Source organism: Lutra lutra, chromosome X (assembly GCF_902655055.1).
Source record: "Lutra lutra chromosome X, mLutLut1.2, whole genome shotgun sequence".
NCBI lineage: Eukaryota > Metazoa > Chordata > Mammalia > Carnivora > Mustelidae > Lutra > Lutra lutra.
In genome coordinates, this window is record NC_062296.1 from 43,494,978 (window position 1) to 43,509,190 (window position 14,213).

General features: G+C 48.8%; 1 protein-coding gene across 4 annotated transcripts in view; it reads right to left on the reverse strand.

Moving 5' to 3' along the window:
* Positions 1-14: 14 nt before the first annotated feature.
* The window catches only part of DRP2 (dystrophin related protein 2), a 44,994-nt gene continuing 30,795 nt past the window's right edge, over positions 15-14,213 (reverse strand). For 3 of the 4 annotated variants that reach the window (XM_047716132.1, XM_047716130.1, XM_047716133.1), the window contains 10 exons: positions 14,013-14,170; positions 13,515-13,681; positions 11,237-11,348; positions 9,923-10,059; positions 9,532-9,597; positions 9,215-9,280; positions 8,252-8,395; positions 6,375-6,612; positions 4,412-4,532; positions 15-4,093 (listed from right to left, as the gene is read on the reverse strand). In XM_047716132.1, coding sequence (XP_047572088.1) covers positions 3,969-4,093; positions 4,412-4,532; positions 6,375-6,612; positions 8,252-8,395; positions 9,215-9,280; positions 9,532-9,597; positions 9,923-10,059; positions 11,237-11,348; positions 13,515-13,681; positions 14,013-14,170 — 1,334 coding nt within the window. In that variant the 3' untranslated portion in view covers positions 15-3,968. Of the gene's footprint in view, positions 4,094-4,411; positions 4,533-6,374; positions 6,613-8,251; positions 8,396-9,214; positions 9,281-9,531; positions 9,598-9,918; positions 10,060-11,236; positions 11,349-13,514; positions 13,682-14,012; positions 14,171-14,213 lie in introns of those variants that run through there. The other variant, XM_047716134.1, reaches the window with a different exon arrangement.

Here is a 14,213-nt window from a genome sequence, read left to right on the forward strand (position 1 = left end):
TTTCAAAGCAGAATTCCAGGGAGAAAGGAAAAGCACCACGGTGAGTGGCAATAAAAATTAACCAGTTTGTTCCCAGCTCTGCCCCTTTGTCCCAAACTTTTCTAGACTCGTGTGCCACCCTTGCCACCTCCCCCTCCCCTGGATCCTTTCCCCAGCTTCCATTCCCAAGACCAGTTCTTGCAGCCAGCAAGCAGCAGGGCAGGGCTCCTCTCTGGCCTCAATACTGCCCTGGGGACAGCAAGGATATTCAGCAGGTCCCCCCCCCCAAATGCAGCAGCTGTGGGAGGAGATGGAGGCTGGGAGCTGAGCCCTGGCCTTGAACCTTTCCTTCTCCCACAGCCAGTGGTGTTAAAAGAGTAAGGATCTTAAGTATTCCTTTGTTCCCAGGGCCAGATTTTGGCAGAGAGGCCTAGAGATAGAGCTGCCCTGCTGAGCAGCTAAGTCTCCACAACCCTAGGGTAGGACCCCCAGTGTCTCCCCCAGGACCGTTTATCTTAAGGCAGCTTACTTTCCTGACAAGCTGTCACCCATGTCAAAGGACCTTAATGAGAATCTTGGCTTGAAACGGTGTCAGAGGACACAAGTCAGCCATTGAGAATGCATGCTCAAGGAATGTTCTGGCATGAAGCTGGACGTGGAGCCCAGGTCCCAAACACACCCCTCGGGCAGCACAGGTATTCCTGAAAATGAACCTGGAGGGAAAAAGATCTCCCAGCACGGGTCTCTGCCTGACCTCAGGGTGTCTCATTACCATGGCCTGCCAGCCCAGTTCCTGGAGCCCAAGAAACTCAAAACAGGTTTCTCTACAGGGATGTATTTCCAAAGTTTGGGCCTTGAAGGAAATGGGCACTTGAGAACCTTGATCTCAGCCTTGCCATCCTGGAGGAAAAGGCATGTGTCTTGCCTGGTAGGGCCCTCCTCAGGGAACCATACAACAGACAGCTTGATGTTCTGCCAGTCAGCCTTTTCTGACAAGTTCCCAGTCAACATGACCCTACTCTGCTCTCACTCGGAGCAGAGCCCCCTCAGAATGGCATTTTGGCCTCTGTCAGATTCGGTCGAGAGTCAATCATCTCTCAAACCTAACTGTTCCCTGATACTACTTGGCAACCACCCCAAACACTCACATTCCTTCATACTGATGCTGATCTCACAAGTCAGAGGTTTTCTTTAGGCTGCCTCCCTGGAAACTCCCTCTATTCCTCCTCCTGCACAAGGCCCTAAATTAATGCAGCATCACAAAAAATACCTCCAGGAGACACACTACATGACAGATGCCTCACAACATGCAACACATCTCAATAAATCTCACCCTCATTTGGATTCATGGCGCCCAAGGATCCCTTTACCTCACCATGGGCAAATGGCCCACACAATGCTGCAGTGACTGTCACTGGACCCTTGAGTGACATACTCACCTCTGGTACACACAGGACCACACACAAAGTGTCAGCGGCCCCATTAGTGAGAATTCAACTCTTACTCTGCTGCTTCAGTCCACCTACAGCACAAATCCTACATAGCAAGATCTACATCTTCCCTACCATGCCTAGCCCACTGCAGTTGCCACAGGCCCTCAGCAGCCCAAGATCTCTTGGGTGAGTGGGGGTTATGGAAAGGGTTTTCTAGAACTTCCCTGGTAAAAGATTGTTTCATAACATCTGCCCTCCTAAGGCTTAGGCAGGATATACCTCAAACACCCTGAGCTCTCTGGCCTATAGCAAACTTCTTCTATCCCTTTCTTGCCCACAAACTAGGCCCCTACAAATATAACCTCCCTCCACCCCCATCCTCCCCTACCCCTGCCTTGGACAGATGCCCATGCTCTGTGTCTGATGTCTGCCTACTACCTGTTCCCATACATACAGATACCCAGTCCTCCCATCCAGAGTCTTTATGAGCACTAAGGCAGACATCTGGTTAGGTCTGATACCCCAGACCTATGGCTTAGTGCTCCCTGGCCATTCTAGAAATGAAGCAATCCTAGGCTTCTGGACCCAAGCTGATGCCCCCCTTCCCCTGCAGCAGATAAATCTAACTTCCCAACAGTTCTAACCACTGGCCCACTACTTGATTATAACAGAGCATCCCAACTACCTCACACCCTCCTGACCTTGGTGGCAGCCACTGCTTTCTTTAAGACCCTGAGCCAGACTTAGGAACTAGAAGGGGCTGGAGGGTGTTCTCTGGGTTGTAGCCTTGCAAAGGCCAACAAGAGCCCATCTGTTCCTTCTTGTCTGCGTGGGATGAGTAGATGGCTCTATCTTGGCAACTGAACCATTGTTTAGGGGAAACCCAGGAAAAGTCATCCAAGGCCCAGGTTTCAAGGGAACAAGATTTGGAAGGAGTGAAGAGAACAGAGTGACTCTTCCTGTTAGATTCCACTGTGGCCACAGGCTTCTGTGGCTTTGGTCTTGAGGACAGCTCACCCCAAACATGACTGGAGAGACATCCTAGGGGAGCAGCCAGGATGCATCTCTCTGTCCAGCCAGAGGCTGGGGCTAACAAAGAGCAAGGCAGAACATTAATCCTTTAAGAGCTTTAGAATTTAATGTGAGTGAGGCCAGGGGGTACTGATGTACAGTAGATCTGCAGGATAGATATGTATGTATATAAACCTAGGCAAATTAAGTAAATTGCAGGGCTCTAGGTTATAAAGCTCCTTTTGTAGAAAGCTGCCTAAGTGGGCTCTGACTCTGTGCAAATTTCCCAAGCCCACTCCCCCACCCACCCCCATCCCCTGCTATCTACTCTGAATGAGTTTCTTGATAAAGGGATTATGGTATCTGTAGCCTAAGAAGAGTTAGTTTACTTGGAGGATCGGGTTCAGCTTCCAGAATTAGAAAGAACAGTTTTATGCAAAGGAAGGCCTTGCTATTGTTTGGGTGGAAAGTGGCCAGCTTCCTGATTTGCAGCCAGCAGCTCCTAGGAAGGGACCCCTGTTTCAGGTCGCCACTTGCATCTGCCTTATGATTGGCCAGGGACAATCAGCCACCTCCGCTGATTCTACCTGAAAGAAAGAAGGGTCCCTGCCTGCAAGGGTGTGGGGCAGTCACACTCCTCCAGGCTAGTGAGTGGCTTCCCTTTCCTCACCCAAGGAGAGCAAGACCCCCTTGCCTAGCAAGCTGCTGCCCCTACTCCAGGGCTCTAAGGACAGACCCAGAAGAGCTAAGGGTGGCTTCAGTTGGATTCCCAGAGCTACTCAGCTGGTGTTTCAGGAGGCTGAGGCCTTCAGGAAGGAGGAGGATTGGGGGAAACACTAAGCTCATAAGTATGTCTTTAATGTTCCCAAAGTACAGTGTAAGTAAGAATCTGAATGAACTCTTCCCCCACCCCCAACCCTTGAGGAACGTCAGCCAGGGCCTGAGGCAGAAGGAACTGAAGATATTCGGAGGGGAAACAACATCTAGGTAGCATCAGGATGGCCAGAGAGATGCCGTCAAACTAAAGTTATATGTCACATGCTGCCCGAACATTTTCAGGGACATTTTTTTGGGGAGGTGTCTTGGGGATACCCTTCTGCCTCCCTGAGTTGGGAAGAGAGGAGGGCTAACCCCTGGAGATTCATAATGCTGGAACCCTGGGGTCGTGAGGCTTCCTTATGTCCATAATGCTATGGAGAAGGGAAAGTGGCTAATGGGCACTGCTTAGCTCTGCAAGACAGCTTCTCTGCTCCCCATCTGAATGGCCTTCAAGTGCCACTTGCATGGATGCAACAGAAACATATGTAAGGGATTGGTCTCAAACTTGAGGATTAAAGAGCACATTTCTAGAGTTGGAGGAACCATGCCTCTCCCTCTTCCAGCCCTGAAGCATCCACCTCACATATGAGCAGATCCCTGCTCCTACCCAGAGCTCAGATAACTCTGGCTGAGGAATGTGGGCCGGAAGGGTTGGGTGAAGGCTGAAGGAAGACTTGGACCAGAACCGGAGAGGACTATGGATTATAGGATGGGGATCTGGCTCCCTCAAGAGGCCAACAAGGTGTTGGCAGTCACGTCAGAACTTCGCACGCTGGGGAAGGCATGGCGGAGCTTCTCCATGATGTCCTCCAAGCACAGGCTGACATCTTGGCTCTTTGACCCCACGTCATCTAAGTTGGAAAAGAGAGATTTGTGGAGAGAACTAGAGAGTCCCTGCTGAGGCCAAGGGGCTGAGGTGGGAGGCTGCCCACTGAAGGACAACCCTACAGCATTTGAGTCTTCTCAGCACAACGCCTAGCACATAGGAGGTGCTCAGTATACACACGTGGAATAAGCAAACAAATGCATTGGTCAGTAAGCCCATGATCCATGATGCTAAACTCAGAGCCAGGAGGGGAAACCAGTCCCAGCCCTGGCAGGACCTTGGGCAGATCTGGGACAGGATGAAGCCATGGAGGAAGGGGATGGGCGGGGCCCAGGGAACTTACCTGCAGCCTCAGTATCTGGAGTGGTCTGTCCCTTCTCCTGGGGGTGACTGCTTTCTGACTGCTGTGGAGAGGAAGCTAGGGACGAACCTGCAGAGCCATTGCCATCTGATTCGGTGGGTGGCTAGCAAGAGGGAAGGCATGACTTGAGTGGCTTTGCTTTTCTGACCTTACTTTAACAGACTCCTGAGCTTAGAAGTGGTTTTAGAGACCTCGTGCCCATTCCTTTGCCCTGGGACTTGAAGAAGTTTCTGGTAGTGTCCCAAACAGTGGCTTCCCCTTTGAAGAAACTTCTTGGAATATTCAGTTACCAGTTACCTTCTTCCTTCAACAACATAGGTCAAAGGCTCCCAGTTCTTAAAAGGATGATGCTGTACCTAAAGGTCTCTTGCTGTCATCTCAGCTATAAGGAAACTAGTTAGAACTCGGCTCTCCCTGAAAATAGAGTTACATACCTGATCCTCAGTTCATGATATTATATATGTTAAGATCTCTAGGAATTCATCTAGAGGCTATCCCTTGGAAGGTCCAGGGGAGAGGCATGGGGTGGTATTACTTGGCACATATAGTGATAATACAGTTGGCCCTTGAAAAATGTAGGGGTTAGGGGTACTGACCTCCCCCTCTGTGCAGTCAAAAATCCACATATAATTTTGACTCCCCCAAAACTTTACTAATAACATAAGCCTTACTGATAACATAAACACTAAACAAACATATAGTTTGTATGCATTATATGCTAGATTCTTACAATAAAGTCAGCTAGAGAAAAGAAAATGTTATTAAGAAAATCATAAGAGGGTGTCTGGGTGCTCAGATGGTTGAGTGTCTGACTCTTGGTTTCGGTTCAGGTCATGATCTCGGGGTTTTAAGATCGGGCACCAAGTTGGGCTCCCTCTTAAGACTCTCTCTCCCTCTCTGTCTGCCCCTCTCCCTCTCTTTCCCTCTATTAAAAAAAAAAAGAAAATCATAAGGAAGGGAAAATGCATTTACAGTACTCTACAGTAAAAAATGCACATATAGGGGCACCTGGGTGGCTCAGTCAGTGAAGCATCTGCCTTTGGCTCAGGTCACGATCCTTGGGTCCTGGGATCCAGCCCCACATCCCCACATTGGGCTCCTGCTCCGTGGGGAGTCTGCTTCTCCCTCTGTCCCTGCCCCTCCCCCCTCACACACAGGCGTGCATGTGTGTGTGTGTACATGCGCTCTCTCTCTCTCAAATAAATAAAATCTTTTAAAAATCTGCATATAACTGGACCCACGCAGTCCAAACCTGTGTTGTTCAAGGGTCATCTGTAATAGGTAACGTTTACAAAGTATTCACTACAATCCTAGCATCATGCTAAATTCTTTAAATACATTATCTCATTTTCATTTGCAATTCCATGAAGTTGGGAAGTTATTATCCCCGTTTTACAGATGAGGGAACTGGGGGTAAGTGAGGCCAAGTAACTTTCCTAACAACTGGCAGTCACAAATTGGCTGAGCCACATTCATACCCAGGGCTGTCTGACTCTAGAGCTACATTAGGTCACATATATGAGCTCTCCAAGAGGAAAGCAACAAATAGGAACAAAGAGCTCCCTTCCTGGCCAACATCTTTCTCTCACCCAGCACATCCAAACCTTCTCCTCTCCAGCAAACATCACAGCAGCGAAATCAAGGTTTTGGATGATTATTTGGGCTTTGTTCCCTTGATACCAGATTCCAGTGGGTTGTGGGGAAGTGAGCGCTCAGACCTGGCAAAGTGCACACCAGCCTCTTCCTTCCCCCGCCTTCCCTAATCATCGGCAATCAGTCAGTCAGTAGTCAGCCCAGTTCTCTTCAGAAAGTCATCCAATAGCCTTCGCCAAGGAGGAACCAACTGTTCCTCTGCTTGCGGCACCACCCCCAGCTCCCCACGTCTCTGGAATTGGTGGGGGGATGGGCATCTCTATTCCCTACCCCCGACCCCACCCAGGCTCACCTGCAGGAGCAGTTCCCTTAAGCGCTGCAGCTGGGACTCCAGTTGCTTATTGTGATCCTCTAGGATCTGCATGCGTGTCTCCAGGCGGCTTTTGTGCTGCCGGAGGATCCGGGCCTCAGCCAGCAGCTCCTCATTGCGGGGGTCCTGTGCTACCTCTGCAGAGCCCTCAGCCAGGGTCGGGGCCTCAGCAGCCTCCTCGTGCTGCCACTTCAAGCGCTTCAGCTCTCCCTGGAGAATCCTGCCGAGGAGAGAGGAGCCATGACCTAGGGCCCTGACAAAGTACTGACTGTCCATCTCCAAGATGTCCCCTTATACTGAGCGCTGCTGAGCGGCCCCTTTGCTGACCCAGCCCCATCCCCACCCCAGCTGTGTTCAGTTGTGAATGACCACATCCATTCTTCTCCAGCATGCATGTCATTTCCTTTGCCATCCTTGGGCCTCAGAGCAGAGAACTGACATTTCATCTAACAAATGTCTCAGGGCTTTGATGTGCTGCTTTGGGGATTAATTCTGACCTTCAAATTGGGCAGAAACACAGTGTGCAAATAAGTGAGGCATTAGGGCCACTGACTCACCTACTCCATTTTTAGATTTTTAGATTCCAGTGGAAGCCAAACAAGAGATCACCCATCTTGCCTCTTCTCTCCACTTACCCTCCTCTTTGGCCCCCTTTTGAACACCCCTGTTGAGTCATCAAGAAACAGATTCCAAAGAGATGGTCTACTTTGCGGAACATTGTGTTTGATTTGCAACAGAATCGCTCTCTCCCCAGTGCTTCCCTGGGTCGACCCACTGCTGATCCAACGCAGTGTTTCTCAAACTATCTGTAGGTGGGGGTTCAATCACTGTGGACCAATAAGAGGTCCAAATGTCTATGGCTATGGCTAGTACACAGCTCACATCATTCATAACTTGGCACACAAGTTCAACAGCGCTCCAATGGATCTATACCTGATTCCATGAAAAGTCCATTAATTAGGTGCCTGGAAGACATGGCAATGTCAAGTTGCTATACAAGTTTCTAGAAGCTGACATTCTACATCTGTATTTATCTTGTCTTGAACCGGTAGCGAACACTTGGCAGACCAGCCCTGTTCTAAGGACTTGCCACTCCAGATAGTCTGGGGGCCAGCAGCATGGGCATCCCTTGGGAACTGGCTAAAAATGGAGAACTCAGGCCCCATGCCAGACCTGTGAATCAAAATCTGCATTTTACCCAGCTTCCTAAGTGACTTGTATGCATGTTAATGTTTGAGACGCACTGGTCTGAGCAATACTTTGGGTTCTAGCAAATGCCCCCAAAGTGGCTTGGACCCTTTGACACAGGCCCCTACTAACACCTATACTTTGTGGAGATTAATGTCATCCTTGTAATCTTCACCTTTTCCCTTGCAGTCCTCAAATACTCCATGCAATGTCATCCTTCTCTTGTTTTATTACTTTCAGTGAGTGATAAGTACCTCTTTCCATTTCCAACACTGAAAGTTCCTCGAGGGCAGAGACATGCATTCTCTCTTCTGTATTCTCTGTGTTTGCACTCTCTACTTGCATCTACTGGGTACTTGAAAATATTTGGGTTGGGTTGAAAGGATTCAAATAATGATTAGAATAGCTAGCATTTATTGAACCTTTACAATAAGCCAGGTACTGGCTAGCCCATTTATATGCCTGAGTTCATTTGAAATTCACAAGTGATGCTAGGAGGTAGGATCCTAGGGACCCTATTACCATCATTCTTAATCTGTGTATGAGGAAATGGAGGATCACCAAATAGAAGTCGCTTGTTCAAGGCCACACAGGTGGGATGTGGAAGTGTCAAGACTCAAAATTAAACTGACTCTCCAACCCACACAGATCTGTGCCATCACCACACCCACCGGTTCTCATCCTCCAAGTGTGCCAGGATCTTCTCTAGCTCCCCCTTGCTTTCTGTGGCCATGCTGCCTGGGGTCTGCTGTCCAAGGCCAAGCTCCCGGTCTGTAATGGGGCTGGAGTGCCGCAGCAGGTATTGGTCCTCATCTCTGTGTGGGTGTGGGGAGAGAAAAGGAGGTGGCTAGGCAGTGAACCAAAAAACATCTCAGGGCATGACTTCTCAGCTCCCAGCTCAGGCCTCAGGAGACATAGGCTGGAAGATTCACTTCTAAGTCACAGAGAGAGGGAAAGTCTATATATTCAGGTTTAAGAGGGATGAAAGTGTTTAAAGGTGGCAGAGGTCATGGTTGAGGGTAGAGGAGTGAGTGTTTTCAGGATGCTGGGGCTTCTGGGTTCTACCTAAGCAATGAGCCAGTCACTTCCCAGTCTGTGCTGTTCCCTGACTGCTTCATCCTTAGCTTCCTCACCCCCTGAGGGTACTCACTGCCTAAGTTCCCATCAGGGCCAGCTTGAGCCATTGGGCAGTAGCTCCTAAGCCCTCTAAGCTTGCCAGAGACCTCTCTAGGGATAAGGGTCCCTTCTCTGAGCTATAGCACCAGGGAATCTCTCTGGTCACACTTCAGTCCAGTCCGCAGTGTCTCCCTGGGGTGTGGCACTGGACAGGGCTTTGAGCAGAAGATAATGGCTCATTTCTGCAACTTTAGATGAGGGCACATTCTTCTGCCTTCAGAGTTAGGCATGGAAGGACAGGCTCTTGCAAGAGGAAGGGACCTGGGCAGATGGCAGCTCAGTGGATAGAGGGCTTCTATTACTAAACACTGTGCCCAGAAAGCAGCCTTCCTTCCTTGGGGCCTCAAGGATCCTAACAACCACACGTCCTTCCCCTTGAGGATACATCCTTCCCAAACAGTAGAAGAGGGATCCAAAGGAGAACTATTCCTGGCAAATAAGCAGCTGTGAATACTTACATGCTGTCATCTGGGGACAGGCTGTCATTAAAGAAGGAACAATTCTGACTTTCCATCTCAGCAAGCCTGAGAAGAAGGGCAGGAAAAGAAAGGAACGCAGGATGTGGGGCCTGCTTTCATCTCAAGGACTCAAATCCCACAGCAGGATCATCAGCTTCAGGGGCTGCCCCAACCACCCCTGAGTGTGGGGCCTCGCTGGCTGCCACATATCCCACCATGCACACCCCCCTGGTCTTGACTCCATTCTCTTTGCCCTCACTGAAGACCCCCTCCCCCTTAGACTCTTTAAAATCTCCCTCCCCCAAACCTGGCAGTACCTGCTGGCAAAATGCTCAATGCGGGAGTGTGTGTCAGCATGTGGCAACATCGGGGAAGAAGCCAGCCTAGAAGAAAGCCGTGGACTCAGAGGACCAAGGAATGGGCAGCGGAGCTGTCTGTTTCCTTGTCACCACCCTCTCTGAGCACCACCCCCAACACTGAACTAGGCAGATGGGTAAGAGTTGATGGGAACTGGACACAGAGACTGGATTCTAATCTATTTCTCAGGCCAGCTCCCTAGTCAGGCCCAAGCTGACTTTCTCTGTTGCTAGTCGGGTTTGCTTTGAACACCCCTCTAGCCCATCCAGGGGGCTTGGCCTCTACACAGGGCATCCCATCCCAGCTCGGCAGGGCCCCCAGCCACCCACCCCCCCAGCCCCTGGTACTCACGTCTCACTGTAATCAGCCTCCAGTACCGACTGCACAGGCAAATAACCTCGCTGAGGGTGTTTGCTGAAATAATGCTTTGAGCGGAATTTGTTCTTTAAGGTTGTGGCAAAGTCCCTCATGTTCTCGCTGGATGTGGTCTAGGGGGATATAGGGCAGAGGGACTCATCCCAATGGCTTTGGGATGCTGGGGAAGTGGGGAGGCCCCCCTAGAGCAGGGAACATGATGGGTCATCTACTCTTACTCAGGCCTACCACACCCCACTCCCAGAGAAAGGCCGAAAAGGATATACTGCCAAACTGCGAACACCGGTTGCCTCTGAGAAGTTAGACTGGAGAGTTGGGGGTGAGGCTGAGAGAGGGGGACTTTCATTTTCGACTTTATACACCTCTACAGAATTTGAATCTTTTATAGTAAGTATAAATTTGTTAATTTCTAAAATATCTTGATATAATTCCTGGGGGTGTAGAAGATGAGGAGGAGGTAGAGGATTATCAGTCTGCCATCTCAAGCTAGGTTTCTCTGTATGTTTATTTTGAAATGATAATAAAATAAAAATAAAGGACAAGCCCCCTGCTCCCACTGGGTCACACACGTTCCTGTGATAACAGACTCTGGAAAAGAGATGACGATGTGGAGAGATGGATTATGGGAAACCATGTTGAAAGATGGGGACTTTGAGAGCATCTGTGGGGCAGAAAGGGATAAAAGAGTTTGGGGAGTAGAGCCCACTCAGGGAGCTAACTTTGGAGCTATGGGTCCAGAACATAGCAGAGAAGAAATTCTGTGTGTGGAGTCAGGAATGCTGACCAACCTGGGCTCAGGTGGCTATGAAGGGCGCAGTTTCCAATGAAAACCAAGTGGAATTTGGGGACCCGGGTAAAGAATATACTCTTTTTTTTTTTTAAACCTCCAAGAGACTAAGTAATTGATTTGAGCACAAACTTTGGAATTGATGAGCAGGGATGGAAGAAATGACAAAGTAGCAGGTAAAGACCAGGTAATGGGAACAATGCAGGAAGCTAGCTAGGCAGGTAAGCAATGGAAGGAAGGCCAGTTGCCTGGAACTGCCTTGCTCTCTCTATTTTTTCCCGAGACTTTGCTCAGCATGAAAATAGTAAATGCTATTTAAATGGCCATGAGTGTCCTGGGATGCTATAGCCAGGAATCCCCCAAACTGGTGAATCACCAGGACTGTTGGGAGAATGTTCCTCAAAGGAGAGCGGAATATATTTAGCCCATGCTTCGCCAAGTGGATCAAGGACCTAGAACCTGATTGCTGCCTCCCCCTCCTGCTCCGCCCAGAGGCTCCGTACCGGGGTGTAATACTCCATGATGGGGTAGTGAAGCTTGTTGCCTTTGCTGGCCCTTCCTGTCAAGAAGCATGTCTGGCAGATGTCCACGTTAAATTGTTTCAGACTCCGGTACCTTGGAGAGATGAGAGGTGGTTAGGACAGAGAATCCAACGTACCCTAGTGACCTCCCCATTTCCCTAACTTCCAGATATATGCACACACTTTAGAAGTAGGCAAGGCATGGTGTCATAATGGGCTCAACCTCCCACACATAACAGTGGCTGCGTCCTCACTAGATGACTAGCTGTATTCTAAAGACCATAAGCCTCCATGAAATCTACATGCTCAGAGTCCCAGGAAGTGTGGGAAACAGCACTGCCTTACCATCTTTTTTCAAAAAGGAGGTAGTGGGCAGGGGTAAAGAGCTCATGATATCAAATAGCTTTTTCTAAAAAAAAGATTATATTTATTTATTTGAGAAAGAGAGAGAGAGAGCCAGCACAAGCAGGGGGTGGGGCAGAGGGAGAGGGAGAAATAGGCTTTCCACTGAGCAGGGACCCTGATGTGGGGCTCGATTCCAGGACCCCGAGATCATGACCTGAGCCAAAAGCAGACGCTTAACCAACTGAGCCACCCAGGCACCCCTCAAATAGCTTTCTAAAAGAAGAAGTCTCTGAAGGGTCCTGTCTCACAGGTATCACCACCTACGTTGGAAAAGTTACACTTCCAGGATGAAGGATCTTATTCTACCAGCCCTGGGAAAGTTGGCTAAGTTATTTCCAAAACTTGTTTATAATAACAACTCAGGGTGCCTGGGTGGCTCAGTCGGTTAAGTGTCTGACTTTCGATTTTAGCTCAGGTCAGGATCTTGGGGTTGTGAGATTGAGCCCTGTGTCAGGCTGACTCTGGGCGTAGGGCCTGCTTAAGGATTCTCTCTCTCCCTCTCCCTCTGCCTGTCCCCCACCACTGCTCATGTTCTCTCTCTGTCTAAAAAAAATAATAATAATTAATAAATATAATAATAATCCTATTATTACTGAATATTGACTAGCCCTTCAGATCCAGGTCCAAAGCCTGGCTGAACTGCTCAGACCGAGTAGTACAGAAAGGTGAAATGCCTAGACTTAGAGAAGTCAGAGGATCCAAAATCTAGTCCCGGATCTACACTCACCAACTGTGTGAACTTGGGCAAGTAACACACCACCTGCATGCCTCATTTGCTTATAAAAATCAGCTTGTAAAGAGAATGCTTTCATGCTTTCAAAAGTTGAAAACTTGAGCATTTTATGATGAAAGCCAAATTCAGGGTAGTGGGAGGAGGAGGGGAATATAACTAGGGAAACTTTAAATGTATTGTGATCACACTTTCTTTCTTCAGCTTGTTGGTGGGTGCATACCCCGGTGTAACAAATACCCCAGAGTTAGCAAATACTCAGAACTCATCACATCCTGATTATTTTTCTCCTGATTATTTTTCTATTATCTACACTCTTGAGGTTCAGTCTAGCACTAGCATATCTGCAATGTGGAAATGTTGTCAATAGTATACAACCAGGGGCATCTGGGTGGCTCAGTCAGTTAAACATTTGCCTTCAGCTCACATCATGATTCCAGGGTGCTGGGATTGAGCCCCACGTCAGGCTCATTGCTCAGCAGGGAGTCTGCTTCTCCCTCTCCCACTCCCTCTCCTTGTACTCACATTCTCTCTCTCTCTCTCTCTGACAAATAAATAAAGTCTTTTAAAAAAACTAATATACAACCATGCATCTTTTCTCAACCTCTTATGGGTAGCTAGACATCAGCCACAGTGGGAGGATTTATGCCATGGAATTTAGCAAATACTAAAAATTAGATTTTCTGTTTGGGTTTCTGTTTGTTTGTCTTGCTTTCTGGGGAGTCCGCTGTGAACCATTTGCCAGCATACCATTTGTATAGAGGTGTTCTTCTTATATGTCAGGATGCCAGGGCTTCCAGTCTACTTAACATTCCCTGGGACACAATTAACAAATGACTTCCCTCTCAGTGCTGTTTCCCCATCCCTCCCCCTTTCACTTTTCTGTACATCTTTTTGTAGGTCTGGAATACTTCATAAGACAGATGAAAACAAAAGAAGTATTTCACCATTTCCGATTTTTTAAGATGTCAAACATTCTGCAGTGGAAAGGATTACAACAATATAGAATGGTGTGTCATCGATGAGCTGTAATTATATTATGGAATACGTTGTTTCATAATCTATGATTCTATATGTAACGTGGCCTCTTTATTATTATCAGTCCACAGGTGTTGCCTTCCCTACCTGAAGCCCTTGATGGGGCACTGCCTACAGATAGAGCATTTGGTCTGATGCTTCACTTGCTCAGCAATGGTGACCCGATGCAGAACAGCCAGCCACACCATGGATTGGGGCTCCAAGTTGACCCACTCTAGGAACTGTGAAGCTTCAATGACTGGCTTCCCAGTGCTCTAGGGAAACAAGAAACCCAATGACAATGACTGAGGCCCTTGTCCCCACAATGGCAGCCCACAGAGGGGCAGGAGAACCAGCAAGACCTGGGTTAGCCCATGGCCTTTTCTACAGAGGTGTCCACCTTCTGCCTTGTCCTAATTGAGCTAGCAACCCCCCATAAGCAGGACTCTGACCTTAAAAGTCCAGAGAACCCTCTGCTTTGTTGTTCCATCTGAACAAACTCCTTTACATTTGAGTAGTTCATCTCATATCAGAAGCCTCGCTCTTAGTTCTCCCTCCCTACTTTCTACCCTCCCTCTCATCAACCCTCCCCAGTTCCATACTCACAAAACGGAAGCAACTACGGACACTGGGCTCCACATTGCTGCCCCCAAAGGCTGCCACTTCCCCCAGCTGACGGGGCACCTGAATGGCCTCATGGAGCAGGACACCGAGGTGGCGCTGGTCACACTGGCTGCCTGAGTTGGCTACTTGGCTGAAGAGGTCTGTTGGCCGTACCATAAGTCATGGCCAACCCCGAAGCAGGAA